Source organism: Bufo gargarizans, chromosome 5 (assembly GCF_014858855.1).
Source record: "Bufo gargarizans isolate SCDJY-AF-19 chromosome 5, ASM1485885v1, whole genome shotgun sequence".
NCBI classification, from domain to species: domain Eukaryota; kingdom Metazoa; phylum Chordata; class Amphibia; order Anura; family Bufonidae; genus Bufo; species Bufo gargarizans.
This window is the reverse complement of record NC_058084.1, coordinates 142,757,698-142,781,209: the sequence shown is the minus strand read 5'-3', so window position 1 is coordinate 142,781,209 and position 23,512 is coordinate 142,757,698. Positions and strand designations below refer to the sequence as shown.

Below are 23,512 nucleotides of genomic sequence, written 5' to 3'. Positions count from 1 at the left end.
TATTCTGCTAGATTTTGCTCTTGCAAGTGTCGAGGAGATGGTGCCTCACTGTTAAATGGTTTGTGCAGCCAGTACATATTGATGAATTATCCCTAGGATCTCCCAGGATAGGTCATCACTATCTGTTTGGTGGGGATCTGACTCCCTGCACCGCCGCCAATCAGCTGCTTGAGAGGAGGCAGCACTCATATGAGCGCTGCCTCCTCTTCTGAGGATAGGTCATCAATAAGTACTGGCTGTACAACCCATTTAGTTGCTTTCTGCATTGAGCTCCTTCACAGTCCCTCCCCTCTGCTCTGAGTAACAACTGTGTCCTCCAGCCAGGAGACCTAATGCAGAGAGCACTTCGCCGTTAAGTCCCTCCCTGGGCACTTGAGAGAGAAGAATCTGACAGAATAAAAGGTCATATTCACATTACTCCTGCAGAAGCTCCACAAAAGATGCATTTTATCCTTCTCTACCCTAGCACTGTCAGCAGTTTTGCAGGATCAACTGCTGACAGACTCACTTTAAGTTAATAAATGAAACTTGGTAAAGAGAAAATAAAAATTTTGTGATTCCCTTAGATCCTGTGAAACAATCTTCAAAGCTTTGGCATTTGTGCCACAGAACTTTTCTTCTTCCTGATTCACGTAAAAGGATGACGTAACTGCCATATTTCAATGCTGTTGTGATCACAGGATTTTTAGAGCTTTTTTTTATCTAGCAAATTCCCTCTCTAGACACAAACATCTATCTATCTATGTATCTATCGACTAACAAGATGGAAGGGTTGCAGTAATTCGGTTCTTATCCTTCTCTGACCCATATTGAAATGAATAGGGTATTTAGCCGGCAAGGATATGCATTGATAGCAATCCCACGGAACTCAATGTACTGAAACAAATAACACCACCAAACACAAACTATAGAGGGAAGGAAAAAGATGATATCAATTAACGCACAGAGATGGCACGGAAACCATCTGTCTTTGCCAAAATCACGTATTAGTTTATGCCTTACATTTTCAACAGAATGTTTGAGCCTATTTAAACTGTTTTAGAGGTTGATTGATATATAAACTATATTTTTGTTTCTTTTTGCAGAAACGGTCAAAAGGTCAAGTTCTCTTCGATAAAGTGTGTGAACATTTAAACCTTTTGGAAAAAGACTATTTTGGCCTAGTGTACAGAGACTTGGAAAATCAAAAGGTACGCATTTTTCTGATCAGATGGGATAGGAAAGATATAAATTACTTCAATTACATGTCTGTACCAGCCTAGTAATAAAAGTAGCAGATACCGTTTGTGACCATTTTTCAGTACCCTGATTTACAAAATATGTCTCCTAGGCAATAAAGTATAAAATGTCCCCAGGCCATCTCTGATTATTGTACATTACATATAGTAATTATACTTGGTTTGTGGATGAGGTGTAATTATCAGGTATAATTCATTTGATTGCATGCAAGTACTGTAAGCATCATTATTAATGTGATTGTCTTATTAGTAATACATAGAAACCCTTTTATGCTGCAGTGCTTAGGCTTTGGTCACTTTTAATCCCTCTACCATTCTACATGTGAATAAGAAGTGCAAGCAGCATAACACCAAGATGGTGATTGACTGAAGTATGGGATAATAGGATATTTAGGACTACGACCCCAATGCTTTATTACTAGCAATGGCTTTGTTATATTATACTCTCAAACTATGTAGACTTTATATTGCATTCTCAAGCTACACTGAACCAAAATATAAACGCAACACTTTCGGTTTTGCTCCCATTTTGCATGAGCTGAACTCAAAGATCTGAAACATTTTCTACAAACACAAAAGACCCATTATTCTCAAATATTGTTCAGAAATCTGTCTAAATCTGTGTTAGGGAGCACTTCTCCTGTGCTGAGATAATCCATCCCACCTCACAGGTGTGGCATATCAAGGTGCTGATTAGACAGCATGAATATTGCACAGGTGTGCCTTAGACTGCACACAATAAAAGGCCACTCTGAAATGTGCAGTTTGATCACACAGCACAATGCCACAGATGTTGCAACGTTTGAGGGAGCGTGCAATTGGCATGCTGACTGCAGGAATGTCTTCCGGAGCTGTTGAATGCAATGAATGTTCATTTCTCTACCATAAGCCGTCTCCAAAGCCATTTCAGAGAATTTGAAAGTACATCCAACTGAACTCACAACCGCAGACCACGTGTAACAACACCAGCCCAGGACCTCCACATCCAGCATGTTCACCTCCTTGATCGTCTGAGACCAGCCACCCGGACAGCTGCAGCAACAAACGGTTTGCGTAACTGCACAAACTGTCAAAATCGATCGGGGAAGCTCATCTGCAGGAGTCCCGGTTTTCACTGTTCAGGGCAGATGGCAGACAGCGTTGTGGCGTTGTGTGGGTGAGCGGTTTGCTGACGTCAACGTTGGGGATCGAGTGGCCCATGGTGGCGATGGGGTTATGGTATGGGCAGGTGTATGTTATGGACAACAAACACAGGTGTATTTTATTGATGGCATTTTGAATGCACAGAGATACCGTGACGAGATCCTGAGGCCCATTGTTGTGCCATTCATCCGTGACCATCACCTCATGTTGCAGCATGATAATGCACGGATCTGTACACAATTCCTGGAAGCTGAAAACATCCCAGTTCTTGCATGGCCAGCATACTCACCGGGCATGTCACCTATTGAGCATGTTTGAGATGCTCTGGATCGGCGTATACGACAGTGTGTTCCAGTTCCTGCCAATATTCTGCAACTTCGCACAGCTATTGAAGAGGAGTGGAACAACATTCCACAGGCCACAATCAACAACCTGTCAACTCTATGCGACGGAGATGTGTTGCACTGCGTGAGGCAAATTGTGGCCACACCAGATACGGTCTGGTTTTCTGACCCCCCCTTCCCCCATTAAGGCAAAACTGTGCACATTTCAGAGTGGCCTTTCATTGTGGGCAGTCTAAGGCACACCTGTGCAATATTCATGCTGTCTAATCAGCACCTTCATATGCCACACCTGTGAGGTGGGATGGATTATCTCGGCAAAGGAGTGCTCACTAACACAGATTTGTGAACAATATTTGAGAGTCTTGAGAATGAGTCTTTTTTCTGTGTGTAGAAAATGTTTCAGATCTTTGAGTTCTGCTCATGCAAAATGGGAGCAAAACCGAAAGTGTTGCGTTTATATTTTTGTTCAGTGTATATAGACTTTTACTTTTAAAAACTGGTGTCACTTGACAAATTTGCCAAGTGGTGGAGATGGTTGATATGGTTTTCTCTGTAACTATGCAGGATGCTTGGTGTTTATAAGCATTTCATAACTGGATATTTGTAATATAAGATTATAAATGTTAACTTACATTTTACGTTTAGATTATTAATCATAAAAATCTGGTTCAGACATCATAGCTTTTATCATATTATTACACACATCAGGCTTGCATCACTATTTTACAGGAGATTGGGATAATATATGACATTCGACAGATACAGTTGGCATAAATGTACTGCCTTTGCACAGTTGAATCTATTTCTCCTAGTAAGAAGACATTTGTAGGCTAAATTGAGGTTTGCATCTCAATGGGATAACAGCCATAAATGTTGACTACGCTCTGATGTTGTATAGGAAGTTCTGGTGATTACTACAGATTCTCTAATAGATTCTCTAAACTGACAAGCCTGATGTCCTGGTGTTTCATGGAAAGGGTTACTTTCGTTAATCCATTAATCCCCTACTATGTGTGTGTGTGTGTGTGTGTGTGTGTATATATATATATATATATATATATATATATATATACTATTTATTTATATATACTACTCACAAAAAGTTAAGGATATTTGGCTTTTGGGTGAAATTTACGGAAAACAAAAAATAGTTATATCATGAAAGTAGAGCATTTAAGTAGAAGCAGCAATGGGGATTTCCTAATCCCAAACAATTTATTTAAACAAAACCCAACAGAAGTGGTGGGTATACCTCCACAAAATATGCCTGTGTCTCAATAACTTGTCATGTGGCCTTGAGCATCAATTACAGCTTGACAACGACGTATCATGCTATTCACAAGTCGACTTATTGTCTGCTGAGGCATGGCGTCCCACTGTTCTTGAAGGGCGGCCCTCAAGTCATTGAGGTTCTGGGCATCAGAGTTGCAAGCCTCTTCACGATGACTCAGCTGATCCCATATGTTTCCAGTGGGATTCAATTATGGAGAAAGTGCAGGCCACTCCATTTGAGGTGCCCCAGTCTCCCAACAGCCGTTTTGCTAATGATGTGACCTCGATGAGCTGGTGCATTGTCTTCCACGAAGATGAAATTAGGCCCGTATTGTTTATGCAAAGGCACAGTGACCGTATTAATGATGTGTTTTCAAGTAGTATGGGCTTGTCACTGTAACATTCACAAAGTGCAGGGCAGTTCTGTGTTGACTAGACACACATGCCCACACTAACACCACCATTACCACCAAAGGCTCGTCTAGTGACAACAGTGGCTGATGCATAGCGCTCTCCTTGATGTCTCCAACATCGTTGGCAGCCATCATTTCTGCTCAGCGTGAATCCACTTTCATCAGTGAACAGCACTGAGGCCCACTGGTCCCTTGTCCAGCGTAGATGCTCCCTGGCCCATGCCAAACTATGACGCCTGTGACTGGTGGCGTGGTCAGGTACCCTTTAGGTCAGGGGTGCACACCCTCTTCTGGTTGGGGGCCACATTTTCAGCCTGAACCAATTCCAAGGGCCAAAAATAAAACTAAAAGGGGTATTACCAACTGAAATACTTTATTTATGGCATATTGAACATACAGTATTTATCATTAATATCTAGTTACACTTCCAGGACTCCCATCTAATGGGAGAATACATGAAAGATACATGTGAGCAGCCACAAGACATCTGTCTTTTACCAGATCGTTGAGGGCCGCACAGAATAGTATAGAGGGCCGCAGGTTGTGCACCCCTGCTTTAGTTAGTCTAGCACGCAGACCTCGCTGATGTTGACGGTTTCAAATGGTTTGACGTGACACTTGGGTGTCTCTCAGCTTCTTTTAAATGTGCCTGGAGTTGTGTGGCATTCATCATCCTTTTCAGTAGGGCATTGTTCACAAAAAAGCGGTCATCAGAGTAGGATATGGCCAAAGGACATCCACTTTTATGCCTTTCTGTGACTCTTCCAGTTTCTCTGTATCTCTGCTGCAACCTGCTGATGACACTCTGTGACACTCTAAGCTCAGTGGCCACTTCCCTCTGAGAACATCCTGCTCGAAACCTCGCAATGGGGAGGTACTGTCGATCAATTGTTAGGTGTCGTCTTGGTCTCATGATGTCAAAATGTGAACAGCATGATGAGAAATACTGTTTAAATACCACTTCTATAATTGAACCAGGAAATTTATTGGGCTATTCATGGATCAAACACCTGTTGTGAATTTTGCCAGTAAACTCCTTGTTAGAGAACAGCAAGTTGTGCAAAAAATAATAAAACATGAAACAGTTGGACAAGCACATTGAAAAGTTTACAGAAGGTCTAGGGCTGCAGCTAACGATTATTTGAATAATCGATTAGTTGTCGATAATTTCATTGATTAATCGGGAAAAAACACCAAAATGACAAAAAAGGGGTTTATATGATTTTACTTGAAAAATTATGTTCAAAGGCCATATTAAAACAAATTGTGAATGGGGGATCTATGGATGGCACTGTTATGGAGGGGTTCAGTGGATGGCACTGTTATGGAGGGGTTCAGTGGATGGCACTGTTATGGAGGGGTTCAGTGGATGGCACTGTTATGCAGGGGTTCAGTGGATGGCACTGTTATGCAGGGGTTCAGTGGACGGCACTTATGGAGCGGATCTGTGGATGGCACTTATGGAGCGGATCTGTGGATGGCACTTATGGAGCAGATCTGTGGATGGCGCTGTTATTGAGCGGATCTGTGGATGGCGCTGTTATGGGGGGGATTTGTGGATGGCGCTGTTATGGGGGGGATTTGTGGATGGCGCTGTTATGGGGGGGATTTGTGGATGGCGCTGTTATGGGGGGGATTTGTGGATGGCGCTGTTATGGGGGGGGATTTGTGGATGGCGCTGTTATGGGGGGGATTTGTGGATGGCGCTGTTATGGGGGGGGGATTTGTGGATGGCGCTGTTATGGGGGGATCTGTGGGTGACGCTGTTATGGGGGATCTGTGGGTGGCGCAGTTATTGGGGATCTGTGGATGGCACTATATAGCATCTTATGCTATATGTGTCATCCACAGATCCCCCTCCCCGTAACAGTGCCATACACAGATCCCCTCGATAACAGTGCCATATACAGATCCCCCTCCCTATAACAGCCCTGGCCCCGCCGCTCGCAGCAGTAGACTATTCCTTAACTGGCAGTAACTTTTACTTTAAATCACTGCATCTTCTTTTACCTTACAATGAAGCTCCAGTAACAGGCAGAGCAGGCGGCGGCGTAACGTCACTTACTCACGTGACGCGCATGCTCCGCCTACTTTATGAATGAAGCAGGCGGAGCATGTGCGTCACGTGAGTAAGTGACGTTACGCCGCCGTCTGCTCTGCCTGTTACTGGAGCTTCATTGTAAGGTAAAAGAAGATGCAGTGATTTAAAGTTCAAGGACCCGCATATCAACGAATCGGCCGATTATTCGATAACGGGATTCATTGTCAACGAATCCCGTTATCGATTATAATCGATAACGTCGATTAATCGTTGCAGCCTTAAGAAGGTCACATTAAGTTCACCTGTAGTGGTTAGAATGTATTTTAGGTTCATCCTGAAATTTCACCCACAAGCCAAATATCCCTAACTTTTTGTGAGTAGTGTATGGATTTCCAAATCCAACAGCAGAATGGAAGTGCTATCTGTATATAGGGAAATAAGCAGGGTAGCTTATTTTGTCTTCATCTTGCCTAAAGAGCACCTATATGTCCTAATAGTACCTACATTTTCTTCAAATTGATATCGATCTCATTGTCCTATGACTGTTCTTCCCTATCACACGCACTTACTAGAAGCATATTAGGAAACTTATAATTACTTAAAAATTATGGCTAAAATTTGAGTGAGGAGCTTATTTTTGTCTGTTAAAAAATATATTTATATAATGCGCCTGTAGCTGTGTTAGAAAAATCGAATGTGTATATCTCATAAAATGCATATGAGATACTATAGGCTTGATGTTTACATGCTAGCAATCTGCCATGTAACTTTCATCTTCCGTAAGTGATTAGAAAAGAGAGTCAAGCCTAAGGCGAGCTGCTGTTGTCGCTGGCAGGTGCATACATAATTGCCAAATAATTATACACCGGCCTTTGTTGCTGAAATCTCTGCAAGGCACTCCAGCATTCAAGCTGATATTAGGTATTTATTCACATAGTAAGAGCACCTTGGTACTAATTGCATTTACATATGTATGAATCAATAAATGTTTTTTTTTTTTTTTTTTTGACCAATTCATTTTAGAAGGACAAATTTTTTTTTTCAGATGTTTGCTTCCAGTTTTCGTGTCATACACAGCCAATATATTCGGAAAAAAAGTAAAATGCAATTACGGTAGATTGATTCCTGATGTGGTCAGTTTTGTGTGATGTCAGTTAAATGTCTAATCACACACAGGCAAAAGAAAAGCATTCTTTGCTGAGGGACTTGGTGCCTTTGTTTTGATGTACTAAGCAGTAGTTGTTATCAAGAGTTTTTTATCTATTGACACCTATTCATTGAATTCTTGTTCCAATAATTTTCAGCCCACACATCCTTCTATGAACTACAGTTGACTGATGGCAGCATGTACGGACAGGTTTCGGCTTGCCTCTGCATGTGTGTGCCTTAGGACACAGTAGGGAAGGAGAAGCAAGCACTATATTATAGGTACTTGAAGTTCATTGCATTCAGACCAAGGTTATATAGCAGAATGAGATCAAGCAATGTCAAACACAAGACAATTAGGAGACTAGTATCAGTGCTAAAAACAATGGTCTTGACTGCTGCAGTACAATAATCCAGAGCAAATAATGGAATGATCACAACTTCAAAAGAAATAGGTTGATTCGATGTTTCCCAGTTGTCATTAATTGTCTATCTTTTTTGACCTACAGCCAGCAGATTTTTATGAGAATGAGATTGGATTACTGATACTATTTGTTTGCATTAGCTGTCTAATCGACATTCTGTTGTCTTCAGTTTGGCTGTCAAGACAGACAGACAGACAGCTGATTTTGCTGCGGAAAGTTGCTGTCAACAGCTACTTAGTTGAATTGTCATCCATGTAATGGATTCAGTCAACCAGAGTGAGAATGTTCAGCCTGTTAGGCACTCTATGATCATATGAAGGGGGCCATAAGCAGAGTCGCCCCATCTATGATGTCCATATGCCCCACTAGGGCATATTGAAAGGGTCTTTTGTAGACAAGAAAACTCCTGTTTTTGTCCAGTAAAGAAAACCAAATCCCGAACAGAAGCCTAATGGACTTCATTATGGTAAGTGGAGTCAGTTCAGCTCTGTTTGTCTGCTATGTGCCGATTCGGCACTTTCGTTATTTTTGTTGTTCTGCTCCTCTAACGGAGCAGAACAACGCAAATCAAGAATGATGGTGTGAAAGAGCCCTTACCCTACATTGTATTTCAGTTGAGGTCAAAGGAATGTAAAATTGCTGATGCAGAAACATTGCCTAATACAGAACTGTTTGCAGTTCTTTGTTAGGGCACTTCTAACATATCTTGGTTATATATACAGTCCTCATACTTTACAGAAAGCTGTAGACCGCATTATAGCTTATATTCTTCTCTTATTATGTTATGTCTTCTCTTTTAGAACTGGTTGGATCCCGCTAAAGAAATCAAGAAACAAACGCGAAGTAAGTAGCAGCTTTCCGGCTTGTTCTGTAACCGTTATTACAATGTTGTATCATATGATGTTGTATCAATGTTATATCATATGGACATATGATTGTGTGACCTATTTAACTTATTGGAGATTGTCATAAATAAGACATAGTGGGTAGCAGCAAGTGGGCAGCTTAGCCAGGCAGAAATGAAAGAAATTGCATTTGTTTTAGGGGTGAGTGCATAGATCTGACACACGAAAAGGTGAAGTGCCCTTCTATGTGTATTCTTGACTAGAATATCTCTGAGTAGCTAATGTTTTATATTTGAAGATATTCTCAAGTGATTCAATGTACTTGGTGAAATAAAAGCCTTTATACCGCTAACAACAGTCTCATAAGTGGTTGTCATAATGAGACTAAATTAATGACACTCAAATGCGCATAGCACACATTAATATTTTGGAGCCATGAGATTATAAGAAGCAGAGACAGTATTCAGGCCATTTGCCCATTATTTCTGTAGTGCAGAAATAAAGTCATTTTTCAAAATTTTATTGAAGTAAAATTAGCTTACTTTAATAAAAACTATACAATTTTGTTATTAGTACCACAGCTTATAAAAAAGAAGCTACTTCACCTAAATATATTTTATAAATACTGATAAACAAAATTGCATGGTTTGACTATTGTCAAACTGTTTCTCTTCCCATACCTAGCAATGAATGTTGGGAGATATGAATTATGAAACCTGCCGAAGTATGAATTCAGCTCTGGACTATGACACTGGATTCCCACGTGCAGCTTTTCATGCAGTTTTTTTTAGGAATAAATACAAGTCAAAGGAGAAATAGTACCATATTTTTCACTCTATAAGACACACCTAGGTTTTAGAGGAGGACAATAAGAAAAATATATTCTTCATTAGACCTCATATCAGACCAGCAGTCAGACCCCTGATGTTAATAAGACCTCAGCTCACAGCCCAAATCAGACCCTCAATGTTAATAAGCCCCTCAGTCAGACCTCATATCAGACCCCCAATGTTAATGTTATAAGACGTCAGATCAGACCCCAATGTGAATGACCCCCAATCAGACCTCAGTTAAGAGCCCCAATATAAATAAGACCCCCCATGCCTCAGATTAGACCCCCCATGCCTCAGATTAGACCCCCCATGCCTCAGATCAGACCCCCCATGCCTCAGATCAGACCCCCCATGCCTCAGATCAGACCCCCCATGCCTCAGATCAGCCCACCACAGCATCAGATCATCCCACAGGCTCAGATCAGCCCCCATGCCTCAGATCATATAAAATAAATAAACTTACCTCTCCTGCTCCGGACGCCGCAGGCTCCCAGGATCCAGCTCTCTCTTCTTCCTGCCGTCGGCTGTCCTATGAACCGACGCGCACAGCGAGAGGTCACAGAGCGTCCCATGATGTGCACAGTCACAGCACAGCCAACAGCAGAGGACCATTGCTTCCCAGTCCTCTGGTACAAATGAGCGCTTCCATAATGGTATTCACCCCATAAGACGCAGTGACATTTTCCTTCCACTTTGCGGGGGGAAAACGTCTGTCTTATGGGGCGAAAAATACAGTATTTCCTTTTGTACAATATACATTTTGGGTCCATGCTGTTCTATAAGCTTTCTACAGAGTTTTCATATAAATCCAGAAGAAAGAAAATTTGTTGAATTCTCCCCTAGAGGTAGAGCAGACTATCTCTGTACATACAGAGTCCAGTTGATGTTATGGCAGTACATGGAGGCTGTGATGCTCCATTCGAAAAGAACACTGCCATATAGGGTCCCTGCCTCTGTGCATGAGCCTTTAGTGTCCCTATATCCACAGACTTAAAAAAATATATATATTGGTACAAATTATTGCCATGAGACCCAGGGGTAGAAACCAGGATTTTCTGAAGCTCATTGTCATTTCCACCCTATTGCAAATGAGCATTTGATATTAGTGAAGTGTGAGATATAAAGAGAAGTCAAAAATAGAACAGCATTGTTCACCTCACATTTTAGAAGGTGCAGGTTTAAAAATTTGGCCACACACCGTTCATACGTGTAGTGTTATACTGAGTTCACACAACACTTTATTAATCTAGATCTAGGTCAACCATACCTCCCAACCATCCCAGATCCAGTGGGACAGTCTTAGATTTCACTGGCTGTTCCTGGTCCCGGAACAGCAATGCCCCGCTCTCAACTGATTGTAATGGGGAAGCAAGGAGCCGTCCCCAGTAGCTGCACAATGTACTGTTACCCTTCACTCTGCTGGTCTGTATAGGAGGAGCCTCTGCTCCTCCGCCTCCTACACAGCAGCGCAATGTGTGACAGTATCCTGCCTGCTGGGGAGTGCCGGCCGCTACTACTGTGCATAGCAACTGTTAAGGGGGCACGTGTGGCCATAACTACTGTGAATGGGGCACAATGTGGGCATTAATACTGCGTGCTGTCGCAAAGGGAGAATAATTACAATGTGGGGGCATAAAAGGGACTGGTTGTGTATAGTTATGTTTTTGGCGGAGTTAAAGGCATAGTATAAAAAAAAAACATATTTTTTTTTTTTACATGAAAAATTTGACAAAAAATCTTTGTTTAAACCCATCTTCAACACCACAAAAAGAAAGAAAACATACAAACCAAGGGACCTCACTGTTAGGTTCTGTTCACAGCGTCAGTTGGCTCTGTTTTTAGAGAATCAATGAGCAAGATCCGTCAGGTTTCTTTTTTTACCACAGACTACACTATTCTCCTTTAGAAAAACAACTGTAACCAGAATCAAAGAGACCTCATCCCAAATTTATCATATTAGGGTTCTGTATGTCATATAGTGCTCTTGCTATAAAGTAATAGGCATCTTGTAATAAGATGATCCATGCACTGGCACAATTATAATTACGCTGCTGCTCTTTGTCATTTTATCTCTTTTATTTTTAGCTGAAATGTGCCCGCATGTCTCGCACTCTCTGCATCCTTCCCAGCAGCGTTCTCACCCATCACTTTTATTTTGACTCAGATCTGGATTTTACTGCTTGCCTGTACAACATAATGACCTTGCATCTCCAAACATATTCCTGCTGCAGTCCTGATGAAAGTAATTTTGCAGCATGCTGGGCCTCAAATGATATACTGGCTGAAATCTTGTGTCTGCAGACATTTCGGAAAACTGACACAGGAATGGGCACCATGTGTTTCCTAAGGGTCTTGGAGAATTTATTCCAATAAAAACCAGTGTCAAATAATTTATGGTCTTCTTTTTCAGATGGTTCTTGGCAGTTCTCCTTTAATGTAAAGTTCTACCCACCCGATCCTTCCCAGCTTTCAGAAGACATAACCAGGTATGTATATTTTCTATATCGCACTCCATGCTAAAGCTTTTGGCTCACTTTCAGCCAGTGGAAAGGTGATACTGAAATGGCTATAAAATGGGCTTTTATTATGGATTTTATTTAGATATTACCCTAGAAAGGTAGATGGTAATAACCATTGTACAGAATTCTTGTCTGTACAGCTAGCCATGTCCGAAGATGTGCACATGATAATGGTTCTGTTAATGGGAAGCACAGCACCAAATCCTCACACCCATTAGTGGTGGCACTGGTGCCCTTAATGAAAATTTCAGCACTCTGCCAAACTCCCACATTGCAGTTTAGCATCAGTTCCAGTCCATCTAGGCAAGGAATCCCCACCATAGTCTCTGACTGCTCACCGTGGTAGTGTAAGATTTATGGTATGGCTCACATATGTCACATTAATGGCAGACATCTTAGCAGGGGCTTTAATAATGATTTGCACTGATTATATTTTTTTATTGTGCAGTGCAGTCATATAGATTGTGCCCTGGTATAATACAACAGGAGTGGATGGCAGATGCCAGGCTCAGTGACAGGTCTTTCAGCTTCAGCGTCATCGTTATGGATCTGCCAGTCTGTATTAATCCTGTCAGTAAGGTCATCAGCATCGGAGTGTGAGCATAGCGACTTGACTGCATTAGATCATGGGAATTTTAGCACATCCATGTTTTCCAGGGCTGTGGAGCCGGTAAGCCGTACATCAGACTCCAACTCCTCTATTTTTCTACATTCTGACATTCACACTTTTTGATAAATAGGGGCTTTAGTTTGATTGAACATAATATATATTTATATGATTCCATTGCCGACTCCACTCAAAAATGACTCCAACCCTACAGCCCTGGTTTATAAGCATCTAGTAAACATATGACACTACATGGGTATCAAACAGATTTTCAGATTGTTATTTTTTTAGCTAAAATGTTAAAAGGGCACCTGCCAGCAGATTTGTACCTATGAACCTGGCTGACCTGTTACATGAGCTCTTGGCAGCTGAAGGCATCTGTGTTGGTCCCATGTTCATATGTGCCCGCACTGCTGAAAATAAATTATGTTTTAATATATTCAAATGAGCCTCTAGGAGTTTTGGAATTGGATCTCTCTCATGTTCATATGTTATTTGCCGTAAATACAGCACACAATTTATTTTATTGGTATCCGGCTTTCCATGGAAAGTAAATGCATTGCCGCAGTAATCAGGTTAATAGGTTGTGAATTCAGACGGCATTCATTATGGCTTATTTACTAAAAAAGAAACTGCAGACAACATAATTGTGCTGTTGCAAATAGCACCTAATCTGCCGCTGGCTTTCAGGGTTCAGTATCCATGTTTGTTACATTGTAGTATTGGCGGTTAAGGCACTGTTCACACCTTGTTATTTTCTTTATTTACATTCAAAATAAATGACATGAAAATCTCTTTATGTAATTGCCAAACATACAGCCCAAGGTATATTGGGGAAATTCATGCAGCAGTTTTACTAAGAAGTGTGCTGCCTTAAAATTCACCACATTTATTAAGAGACCCTCGCCTGTTCATGTACTTGGTGCATCTTTTGGCAGTCTGTGTGGTAGAAAAATAAATCTTTGCCAAAGTCGAACAGGAGTAGATTGGCACAATGAGTTATACCAGTTTTTAGCGTAAATTATAGTAAATATGTTTGGCTATGGGAGGCCACGCCCTCTTGCTAAGCCCTACCCCCTTTTTCAGAAGTGGCGCGAGCAGTGTGGAATAGAAAAACAACTGTTTGCGCAAAATGCTGCTTGTAAAAAAATAAAATAAAATTGGGATTTTTGTATGGCAGAACATTGGCAATACAGCCTTTGATAAAATCTCCTATTGAGCCATATTGTAAAGGCCCATATACTGCACCTACATGAACACATTCAGTATATGTAGATAGGAGGGTGAAGCTAATGCTATATTATTCTGCTTATGACTGATTCACACTTCAGTTAAAGGGTTGTGCAGTATCAGGATATTGGTGACTTATTCTCAGAGGCGGGGATCAGATGACCAGCATCCCCTCTGATAAGGGGATGCAACTGCTTCTCCCATTCGAGTGAAGCAGATGAGCAGTTATACTGCCGCAATAACCTGGTCGTCAGGGGTACTGGATTTCGGACCCCTCTGACCAGATATTGATGACCTATCTTGAGGATAGGTCATCAATATCATAGCACTGTACAACCCCTTTTAATGTTTTCTGTATTTTTTTAACCATTGGGACTTTTATGTTGGTTACACAATTATGTCACATGGTGGTCGTGCTTGGGGGATATATAATGACATGAGTTGTTCTTTTTCCCCGTACAGGTACTATCTGTGCTTGCAGTTACGAGATGACATTGTATCCGGGCGTCTCCCTTGTTCCTTTGTGACACTGGCTCTCCTGGGATCTTACACTGTGCAGTCAGAACTTGGAGACTATGAACCTGATGAGTATAGTGGTGACTATGTCAGTGAATTTCGCTTTGCACCAAACCAGACAAGAGAACTGGAAGACAAAGTTGTTGATCTGCACAAAAGTTATAGGTGAGATAATAATAATAATACAAACATTAATCAACAGGTATTCTAGGGGCAAAGAAAACCCTTTACGCTTCCCACAGATATATCTTTTTTCATCTAAAATTAAAAAAATAACTAAAATTAGGAAAAGATTCTCAGCTATACAACACAAAGGATAAATTATTTTAAAACCCCAGTCAGCAAATAATTATTTATCTTTGCATGTTATGTAGCCGAGGATTCTTTGCTTATTTAAATCATTTAACCCTTTCAACCCCAGGCCAGTTTTCACCTTCCTGCCCAGGCTATTGTTTGCAAATCTGACATGTGTCACTTTATGTGGTAATAACTTTAAAACGCTTTTACTTATCCAGGCCATTCTGAGATTGTTTTCTAGTCATATATTGTACTTCATGACAGTGGTAAAATTGAGTCAAAATATTTCATTTTTATTTATAAAAAAGAATTACCAAATTTACCAAAAATTTTGAAAAATTACCAAATTTCAATTTCTCTACTTTTAAAATAGATAGTAATACCTCCAAAAATAGTACTTTACATTCCCCATATGTCTACTTCATGTTTGGATCATTTTGTGAATGCCCTTTTATTTTTTGGGGACGTTAGAAGGCTTAGGCCTCTTTCAGACAGGCGTTGCGGAGACATGCGCGATTTTTTCGCACAAGTGCAAAACATTGTAATGCGTTTTGCACGCGCGTGAGAAAAATCGGCATGTTTGGTTCCCAAACCCGAACTTCTTCACAGAAGTTCGGGCTTGGGATCGGTGTTCTGTAGATTGTATTATTTTCCCTTATAACATGGTTATAAGGGAAAATAATAGCATTCTGAATACAGAATGCATAGTACAATAGCGCTGGAGGGGTTAAAACAATAAAAAATATAAATTAAACTCGCCTTACTCCACTTGATTGCACAGCCGGCATCTCTTCTGTCTTCTTTTTTGCTGTGTGCAGGAAAAGGACCTGTGGTAACGACACTCCGGTCATCACATGATCTATCACCATGGTAAAAGATCATGTGACCGACCATGTGATGGCCAGAGTGACGTCACCACAGGTCCTTTTCCTGCACACAGCAAAAAAGAAGATGGCTGCGCGAGCAAGTGGATTAAGGTGAGTTTAATTTTTCAAGCGCTATTGTAGTATGCATTCTGTATTCAGAATGCTATTATTTTCCCTTATAACCATTTTATAAGGGAAAATAATAATGATCAGATCTCCATCCCGATCGTCTCCTAGCAACCGTGCGTGAAAATCGCACGGCATCCGCATTTGCTTGCGGATGCTTGCGATTTTCACGCAACCCCATTCATTTCTATGGGGCCTGCGTTACATGAAAAACACACAAAGAGTGATGCGTGAAAATCACCGCTCGTGTGCACAGCCTCATAGAAATGGGTCAGGATTCAGTGCGGGTGCAATGCGTTCAACTCACGCATCGCATACGTGCGGAATGCTCGCCCGTGTGAAAGGGGCCTTAGAAGTTTAGAAGCAAATCTTGAAATTTTTCAGAAAGTTTCCAAAACCCACTTTTTACGGATCAGTTCAGGTCTGAAGTCACTTTGTGAGGCTTACATAATAGAAACTACACTCCTCAAGGTATTCAAAACTGATTTTACAAACTTTGTTCACCCTTTAGGTGTTCCACAAGAATTAATGAAATATGGAAATTTTCAATTTTAATAATTTTTTTTCCGCTAACAAAGCAAGGGTTAACAGCCAAACAAAACTCAATATTTATTGTCCTGATTCTGTAGTTTACAGAAACACCCCATATGTGGTTGTAAACTGCTGTACGGGCACACGGCAGGGCACTGAAGGAAAGGAACGCCATATGGTTTTTGGAATGCAGATTTCACTGGGATAATTTTAAGCTGCCATGTCACATTTGAAGATCCCCTGATGCACCCCTAGAATAGAAACTAAAAAAGAAAAAAAAAAAACATTTTAGAAACTACGGGATAAGGTGGCAGTTTTGTTGGTACTATTTTAGGGTACATATGATTTTTGGTTGCTCTATATTACACTTTTTGTGAGGCAAGGTAAGAAAAAATAGCTGTTTTGGCACCGTTTTTATTTATTTTTATTTACAATGTTCATCTGACAGGTTAGATCATGTGGTATTTTTATAGAGCAGGTTGTTACGGCTGTGACAATGCCAAATATGACTATTTTTTGGGGCTGTTTGTTTCAGTTTTACATAATAAAGCATTTTTGAAACAAATTATTTTTTAGTGTCTCCACATTCTGAAAGCCATTGTTTTTTTTTGGGCGACTGTCTTGTGTAGGAGCTAATTATTTATTTATTTTTCGGTATGAGATGACGGTTTAATTGGTACTTTTTTAGGGTCCGTATGACTTTTTGATCACTTGGTATTACACTTTTTGTGATGTAAGGTGACAAAAAAAAAGGCTTTTTTTTACCCACTTTTTTTAATTTATTTTTTACGGTGTTCATCTGAGGGGTTAGTTCATGTGATATTTTTATACAGCAGGTTCTTACGGGCGCAGCAATACCTAAAATGTATACATTTTTATTTATGTTTTACACAATAACAGCATTTATAAATAAATAAAAATTATGTTTCAGTGTCTCCATAGAGCCATAGTTTTTTGGGGGGCGATTGTGTTAGGTAGGGTCTCATTTTTTGCGGGATGAGATGACGGTTTGATTAGTACTATTTTGGGGTTCGTATGACTTTTTGATCGCTTGGTATTACACTTTTTGAGATGTAATGTGACAAAAAAAAATGGCTTTCATGACACCATTTTTTATTTTTTACTGTGTTCACCTGAGGGGTTAAGTCATGTGATATTTTTATAATGCAGGTCGTTACAGACGTGGCAATACCTAATATGTTTACTTTTTAATTTTTTTTACATTTAACACAATAAAAGCATTTTTGAAACAAAAAAAATCATGTCTTAGTGTCTCCATAGTCTGAGAGCCATAGTTTTTTTTTTTTTTTTTGGGCGATTGTCTTAGGTAGAGGCTCATTTTTTTGTGGAATAAGGGGATGGTTAGATTGGTACTATTTTGAGGGGCATATGCCTTTTTGATCGCTTGGTGTTGGACTTTTAGTGATGTAAGGTGACCAAAAAATGTGTTTTTTTTTAGCACATTAGCACAGTTTTTATTTTAAAAATTTGACGGTGACCACCTGAGGGGTTAGGTCATGTGATATTTTTATAGAGCCGGTCGATACGGACACGACGATACCTAATTTGTCTATTTTTGGGGGGCTTACTTTATTTTAGGAAACTTGTAATTTTTTTTGTAAATTTTTTTTCACTTTTTTTTTTTCACTTTTTTTTTTTCACTTTTTTTTTTTGTCCCACTCTGGGACTTTAACTTTTGGGGGTCTGATCCCCTTTACAATGCATCACAATACTTCTGTATTGTGATGCATTGGTTGTAAGTGTATTACCAGTGTAATACACTTACAGCCTGCTTGACTGTGAGATCCAGGGGGCTGGAGAGGCTAAGAGGGAAGGCAGCTACCATGCCTAAGTAAGGCATCGGGCTGCCTTCCCTGCCATCGGGTCCCCGTCACAGCAGCGCGGGGACCCGATGGCTGCTCCCTCACTCCCCATACATCGCATGTGTTGCGGTCAGCGCGGACCGCGGCACATCAAAGGTTAATGTGCCGGCATTGGTGTTTTCACCAATGCCGGCGCATACAGCAGGGGTCCAGCTATCAGTCACTGCCAGACCCCTGCCGCTCGATCAGTCCGCCGTACTATTACAGCGCTGGTCGGGAAGGGGTTAATAAAGAATGTACTGGAGCATCTGTTATATCTGTATATTGTATAATATATATATATATATATATATATATATATATATATATATACACACATATACATAATATTGTGTGGTTATCCTGCACCTGCTGAGTAGGGTTTGGGTGTATTGTAATTATAAGCATTAAGGGAGTTCTCCTCAGGATAGTTCATTAACCCCTTCACACATAATGACATACAGGTACGTCATTGTGTGACAGGGGATGTATGGAGCGGGCCTCTGCAGTGAGCCCGCTCCATACGCACAATCTGCCGGCTATATGATACGGCCGCACTATCAGGAAATGGGCCTCCATCTTTCTTCCAATCGAAGCCCCCGCAGTGAAATTGCGGGGCTCCGATCGGTTGCCTGGGCGCTGCTGAAGCGATCCAGGCCTGCCATGGCTTTCTCCATACTGAGCTATGCACGAGGCATAGCGCAGAATGGAGTCTGTAAAAATCCTATTCACCGTAATAGATCGGAGAATAATAGGAGAGGGGATCAAAAGATCCCATGTACGAGTTCCCTATGGGGGCTAATTGCTGTAATAAAAAAATAGTTAAATAAAGTTTAAAAAAAACACCACTATATCAAATTTTACTTAGAAAACTACATAAACAATAAAAAATAAAAAAAGACATATTGGCTATCGCCGCATTCCGAAACTGTCTAAACTATTAAAATATATATATTTTTTTAATCTTGTGCGGTAAATGCAGTAACCGAAGAAAAAATGAAAAACATGCGATTTGCTTTTTTTTGGGTCATTTTGTAAAAAAAAAAAACATTTGAATAACGGTGATCTAAACTTTGTATGTACTACAAAAATGGCATCAATGAAAAGTACAGTTTGTTACACAAAAAAAAAGCCCTTATAAAGCTCGGTAGACTGCAATATAAAAAAAAGTTATGGCTGTCAGAATATAGTGATGCAAAGAAAATATAAATTTTTCTGAAGATTTAAAAAAAAATTATATGATTTTTTTGATAATTTTTTTGATATCGCGCATTTGTATTGATACGCAGAATAAGAATGTCAGGTCATTTTTAGTGCATAGTGAACGCTGTGATGTCAAAACCTTGGTGGAATTTTGTATTTATTTCAATTTTGTGACACAAATATATATATTTTTTCTAATACAAAACATGGTAAATTAAATGATGGCATTAAAAAATGCATCTTGTCCCACAAAAAAAAAGCCCTCATATAGCTATGTGAAGGGAAAAATAAAAAAGTTATGGCTTTTGGAACATGACAAAACAAAAATGTGAAAATGAAAATAGGCCTGGTCTTGAAGGGGTAAATATGAGATTGGTGGGGGTCCGACACTCATGTGAGTACTGTGTCCTCTTCAGTGCATGCCATCCACATTATAGCAGTGGTGCAGGGTAATTACAGCTTTCTGTCCCATTCAACTGACCGGAATGAAAAGCTGTAATTTTACTGCAGCACCGCTACAATGTAGACAGTGAGCAAAACTGAAGAGGACACAGCACTCACATGAGTGCCACGGCTTATGAGTGTCGGACCCCCACCGATCTGATATTGAGGATAGGTCATCAATATCATGAAACCAGACAACCTCTTTAATGTCAAAATCCAATTGTGTAGTGTTAGATAATGTAAGAAATGTGGCAACAGAATTACATGAATTATTTTAACTCTATCTGGCTTGAGCAATAGTGTGGCAAACAAAGGCTTGGAGGCTTTCTATTCTTTAAATGTACAATTCTTTGAGAATATATTTTTTAGATATTTTTGCTGTTTTTCTTTTTCATATCTGCAGTACTATATCCTCTAGATAGGTCATAAGTAGCTGATAGGTGTAAGTTTGACACCTGGTACCCCACCGATCACAGGAGTGCCACAGCCTTCTTGCAGCTTTTTCCAGGCCATATGACATCACGTTCATTGGTCACATGGCCCATTAAATAGGGCTGAGCTGTCATACCAAGCACCACCTCTCTACAGTGTACGGCGCTAAGAAGTTAAAGAACCACAGCAGAAAGGATAATACATGAAGTGACTTCAAAAAATTATATCCAGTAAACCATTGGTATATAAAAAAAAAAAAAAAAAAAAAGACATTATTCACATATAGGCTGTTAATATGTAATAACATTTTGGGCGGATGGTAGTGTCTCTTCAAAAAGGATATTTTCAATGGTTTATCTGGGCTTTTATTAAATCTATAATTTATATTAAATTCAACTTGCTATTAAGTATAAAATATTTCCATTCACAATTGGGGAACAATACATTCAACAAAAACCCATAGCTACATACCAAAAGCAGGACACATATAGATACTACTATAGGCATGATGTAAGTTTTATTTTATTTTATTTTTTACACCAATGAACACCCACAGTTATTGGCTGTCTATGAAATTAGCCCTGGTGTACATGTGTTTAACATGGGTGTAGTGCTGTGTAACATAACACTGTATATGACAAGGACCACAATAGCAACACCTGGAGGTTAAGGGTGTGGCCAGTACCAGAAACAACACAGACTCCTATTGATCCACAAGGTAAACCTGTCAAATCAAACCACGTGTTGCCAGTCTCAAAGATCTCATGCCATTCACCGACGCCGGGACGTCCGTATGTCTCAGTACGTCCGTGACAAAACCAAATCGGAGTGCACCAGATTATATTCTGTTCGGTTTGTTGCGTTCTGCAAGCAGCGATTTTGTGTCCAGCATGGGAAACTGAACAAGTCAGATCCGGCACCAAAAACCATGCAAGTCAATTGTGCCAGGTCCATTTTTTTCAGACGCCAAAAAAAAAAAAAAACGGATCCGGCACCCATTGACTTTGGATCCTGTTTCTTAATTTTCGATATAATACAACCAGATCAGTTCTGAACGCATGCAGCTGGTTGTATTATTCGAACTGAAGGGGTTTGCTGTGGTTTTAAGATCCCCTGCCTAATCTCAAAACCGGACAGCATAAACGCTTATGTGAGAGTAGCCTTAGTCGCCAGTGCTTTTCTTACCATCATAAGCACTGAAAATCTGATGGACTCCTTTAGAAGTGCTCATTCAGATGGGCGATGTTCACATCCAAGTGCTGCTCAAATGTAGAATGGACAGCACTTGGGTTTAACCATTACTCTATGCAGAGAGGATCGCAGCATGTTCCATCCAACTCCGATATTACTGCAAGACTCAGTCAAGTGAATGGGTTTGCAAGAAATACGAACTGCTCACATATTCCATTGTGTGTAGTCTGCATTTCAAAAATCGCGCGCCTGTCTTGATTCGGCGCAGGCGCTCTGAGAGAAGGAGGCTCGCCTCCTCAGCACTCCCTCAGTGCGCCTGCGCCGATGACTTCTTCTCTTTCGGTGACGTCATCGGCACAGGCGCACTGAGGGAGTGCTGAGGAGGCGAGCCTCCTTCTCTCAGAGCGCCTGCGCCGAATCAAGACAGGCGCGCGATTTTTGAAATGCAGACAGGGCCAGCCGGAGGAGGAGATCGCTGCTGGCCCTGTCAATCAACAGGAGGAGGGGGCGTTTTTTGAGGCTGCTACCAGCAAGTAGCCGCCCTACTTGCTGGTAGACAGGTAATTTGCATATTATAAAAGTATGTTTTTTGCATTATCTACTGAACGAAAATGATTAATAACATAATGTATAGATATAACTCATTCTGTCTCCCCATATTTGTTAAAATCGCAGTTTTAATGTCTGTTGGCACCTTCTCCAAGTCAGGCTTGAAGTCAAGGGGGCAGCAGCCTCCTTGCTTCACGGCACGATAAGCTTGCCCCTTACCCCTCCTCTCTACAGTGTGATGGACATCTTGCCGTGATGCCGGGACTGCGCCATGCGCTGCCTGTTACAGCACAATCCCGGCTCCCTCACTCACCGCCTTCATTTTGCAGACTGCGGATGCGCCGTTCAGTTCCATCGCGCTCGCGCCCGTCCGTCGCTTCTTGTCTTTAGTGTAAGCGTTATCGCCTCAGGCGCTGGAGAACGCAAGCCAGTGATCACGCTCACGCTGAAGACGAGAAACGACGGCCGAGCGCGTTGGAACTGAACGGCACATGCGCAGTCTGCAAAATTAAGGCGGTGAGTGAGGGAGCCGGGATCGTGCTGTAATAGACGGCGCATGCGCGAGAAGAGTAAGGGGCAGGGTTATCGTGCCTTAAAGCAAGGAGGCCGCTGCCCCCTTGACTTCTAGCCTGACTTGGAGAAGGCGCCAACAGACATTGAAACGATTTTAACAAATATGAGGAGACAGAATGAGGAAAGAAAATCATGATTAGCAACACACTGGGGGATACTTTAAGGTACTGTGGTTGGTTTGATATGTGACAGGTTCTCTTTAAGTCAGTGGGCTCTATAGATATTCATTGAGACTTCTTAAAAAATAGATCTGTCTTACCTTTCCTGGTTATCTAAGAAGTAAAAGCCATGGAGGTTGGGTGAACAGGGCCTAAACCTTGAGTTAACACAATTTAATATAGAATGAACCAGTGTGTACAGAGTAAAGCTGGCCATACACATTAAATAGCCACCTCCCCCATAAACATACAGGTTCCGTTCAGCTGAACATTTATGAGCTGGTGGTGGCTTAACTACTGGTAGAACAAAAGGATTGGGTGAAAATAATCACTTCGCCTGAGGCTTCTTTCCCCAAACACTATCTGTTGGGGGGAGTCGGGAGGACCCCATACACTTCAGAATGTCGGCCAAGCCTGCTGGTCTCTGGATTCTGCCGACAGCAACACTAATGTGTGTGGGGGCCTTTAGATTACTTATTTTGCTATTGAACATATTTTCAACAGAATTAGATAGATCGCACCCAACAGCCATTCACTAGCCAGATGGATACAAACTCAAGAGCACTCAAGAAAAGGTAATTTAGATGAATTAGTCCAGGGAAGCTCTGAGCTACAGGGAAAAGAAGAATTAGGCTATAGACTAGACATTTCTGGCACAAAAGTACAAAAAGAAAAATAAGCAACTTAATTGATTTTTAGAATACAAAG

The 23,512-nt window shown here is 40.9% G+C and overlaps 1 protein-coding gene across 18 annotated transcripts in view; it reads left to right on the top strand.

Moving 5' to 3' along the window:
• Positions 1 to 23,512, top strand: part of EPB41L3 (erythrocyte membrane protein band 4.1 like 3) — a 320,068-nt gene that overhangs the window by 211,974 nt on the left and 84,582 nt on the right. For all 18 annotated transcript variants that reach the window (XM_044294315.1, XM_044294314.1, XM_044294313.1 and 15 more), the window contains 4 exons: positions 1,086 to 1,190; positions 8,823 to 8,865; positions 12,111 to 12,186; positions 14,519 to 14,737. In XM_044294315.1, the coding sequence (XP_044150250.1) occupies positions 1,086 to 1,190; positions 8,823 to 8,865; positions 12,111 to 12,186; positions 14,519 to 14,737 (443 nt within the window). The remainder of the gene's footprint in view (positions 1 to 1,085; positions 1,191 to 8,822; positions 8,866 to 12,110; positions 12,187 to 14,518; positions 14,738 to 23,512) is intronic.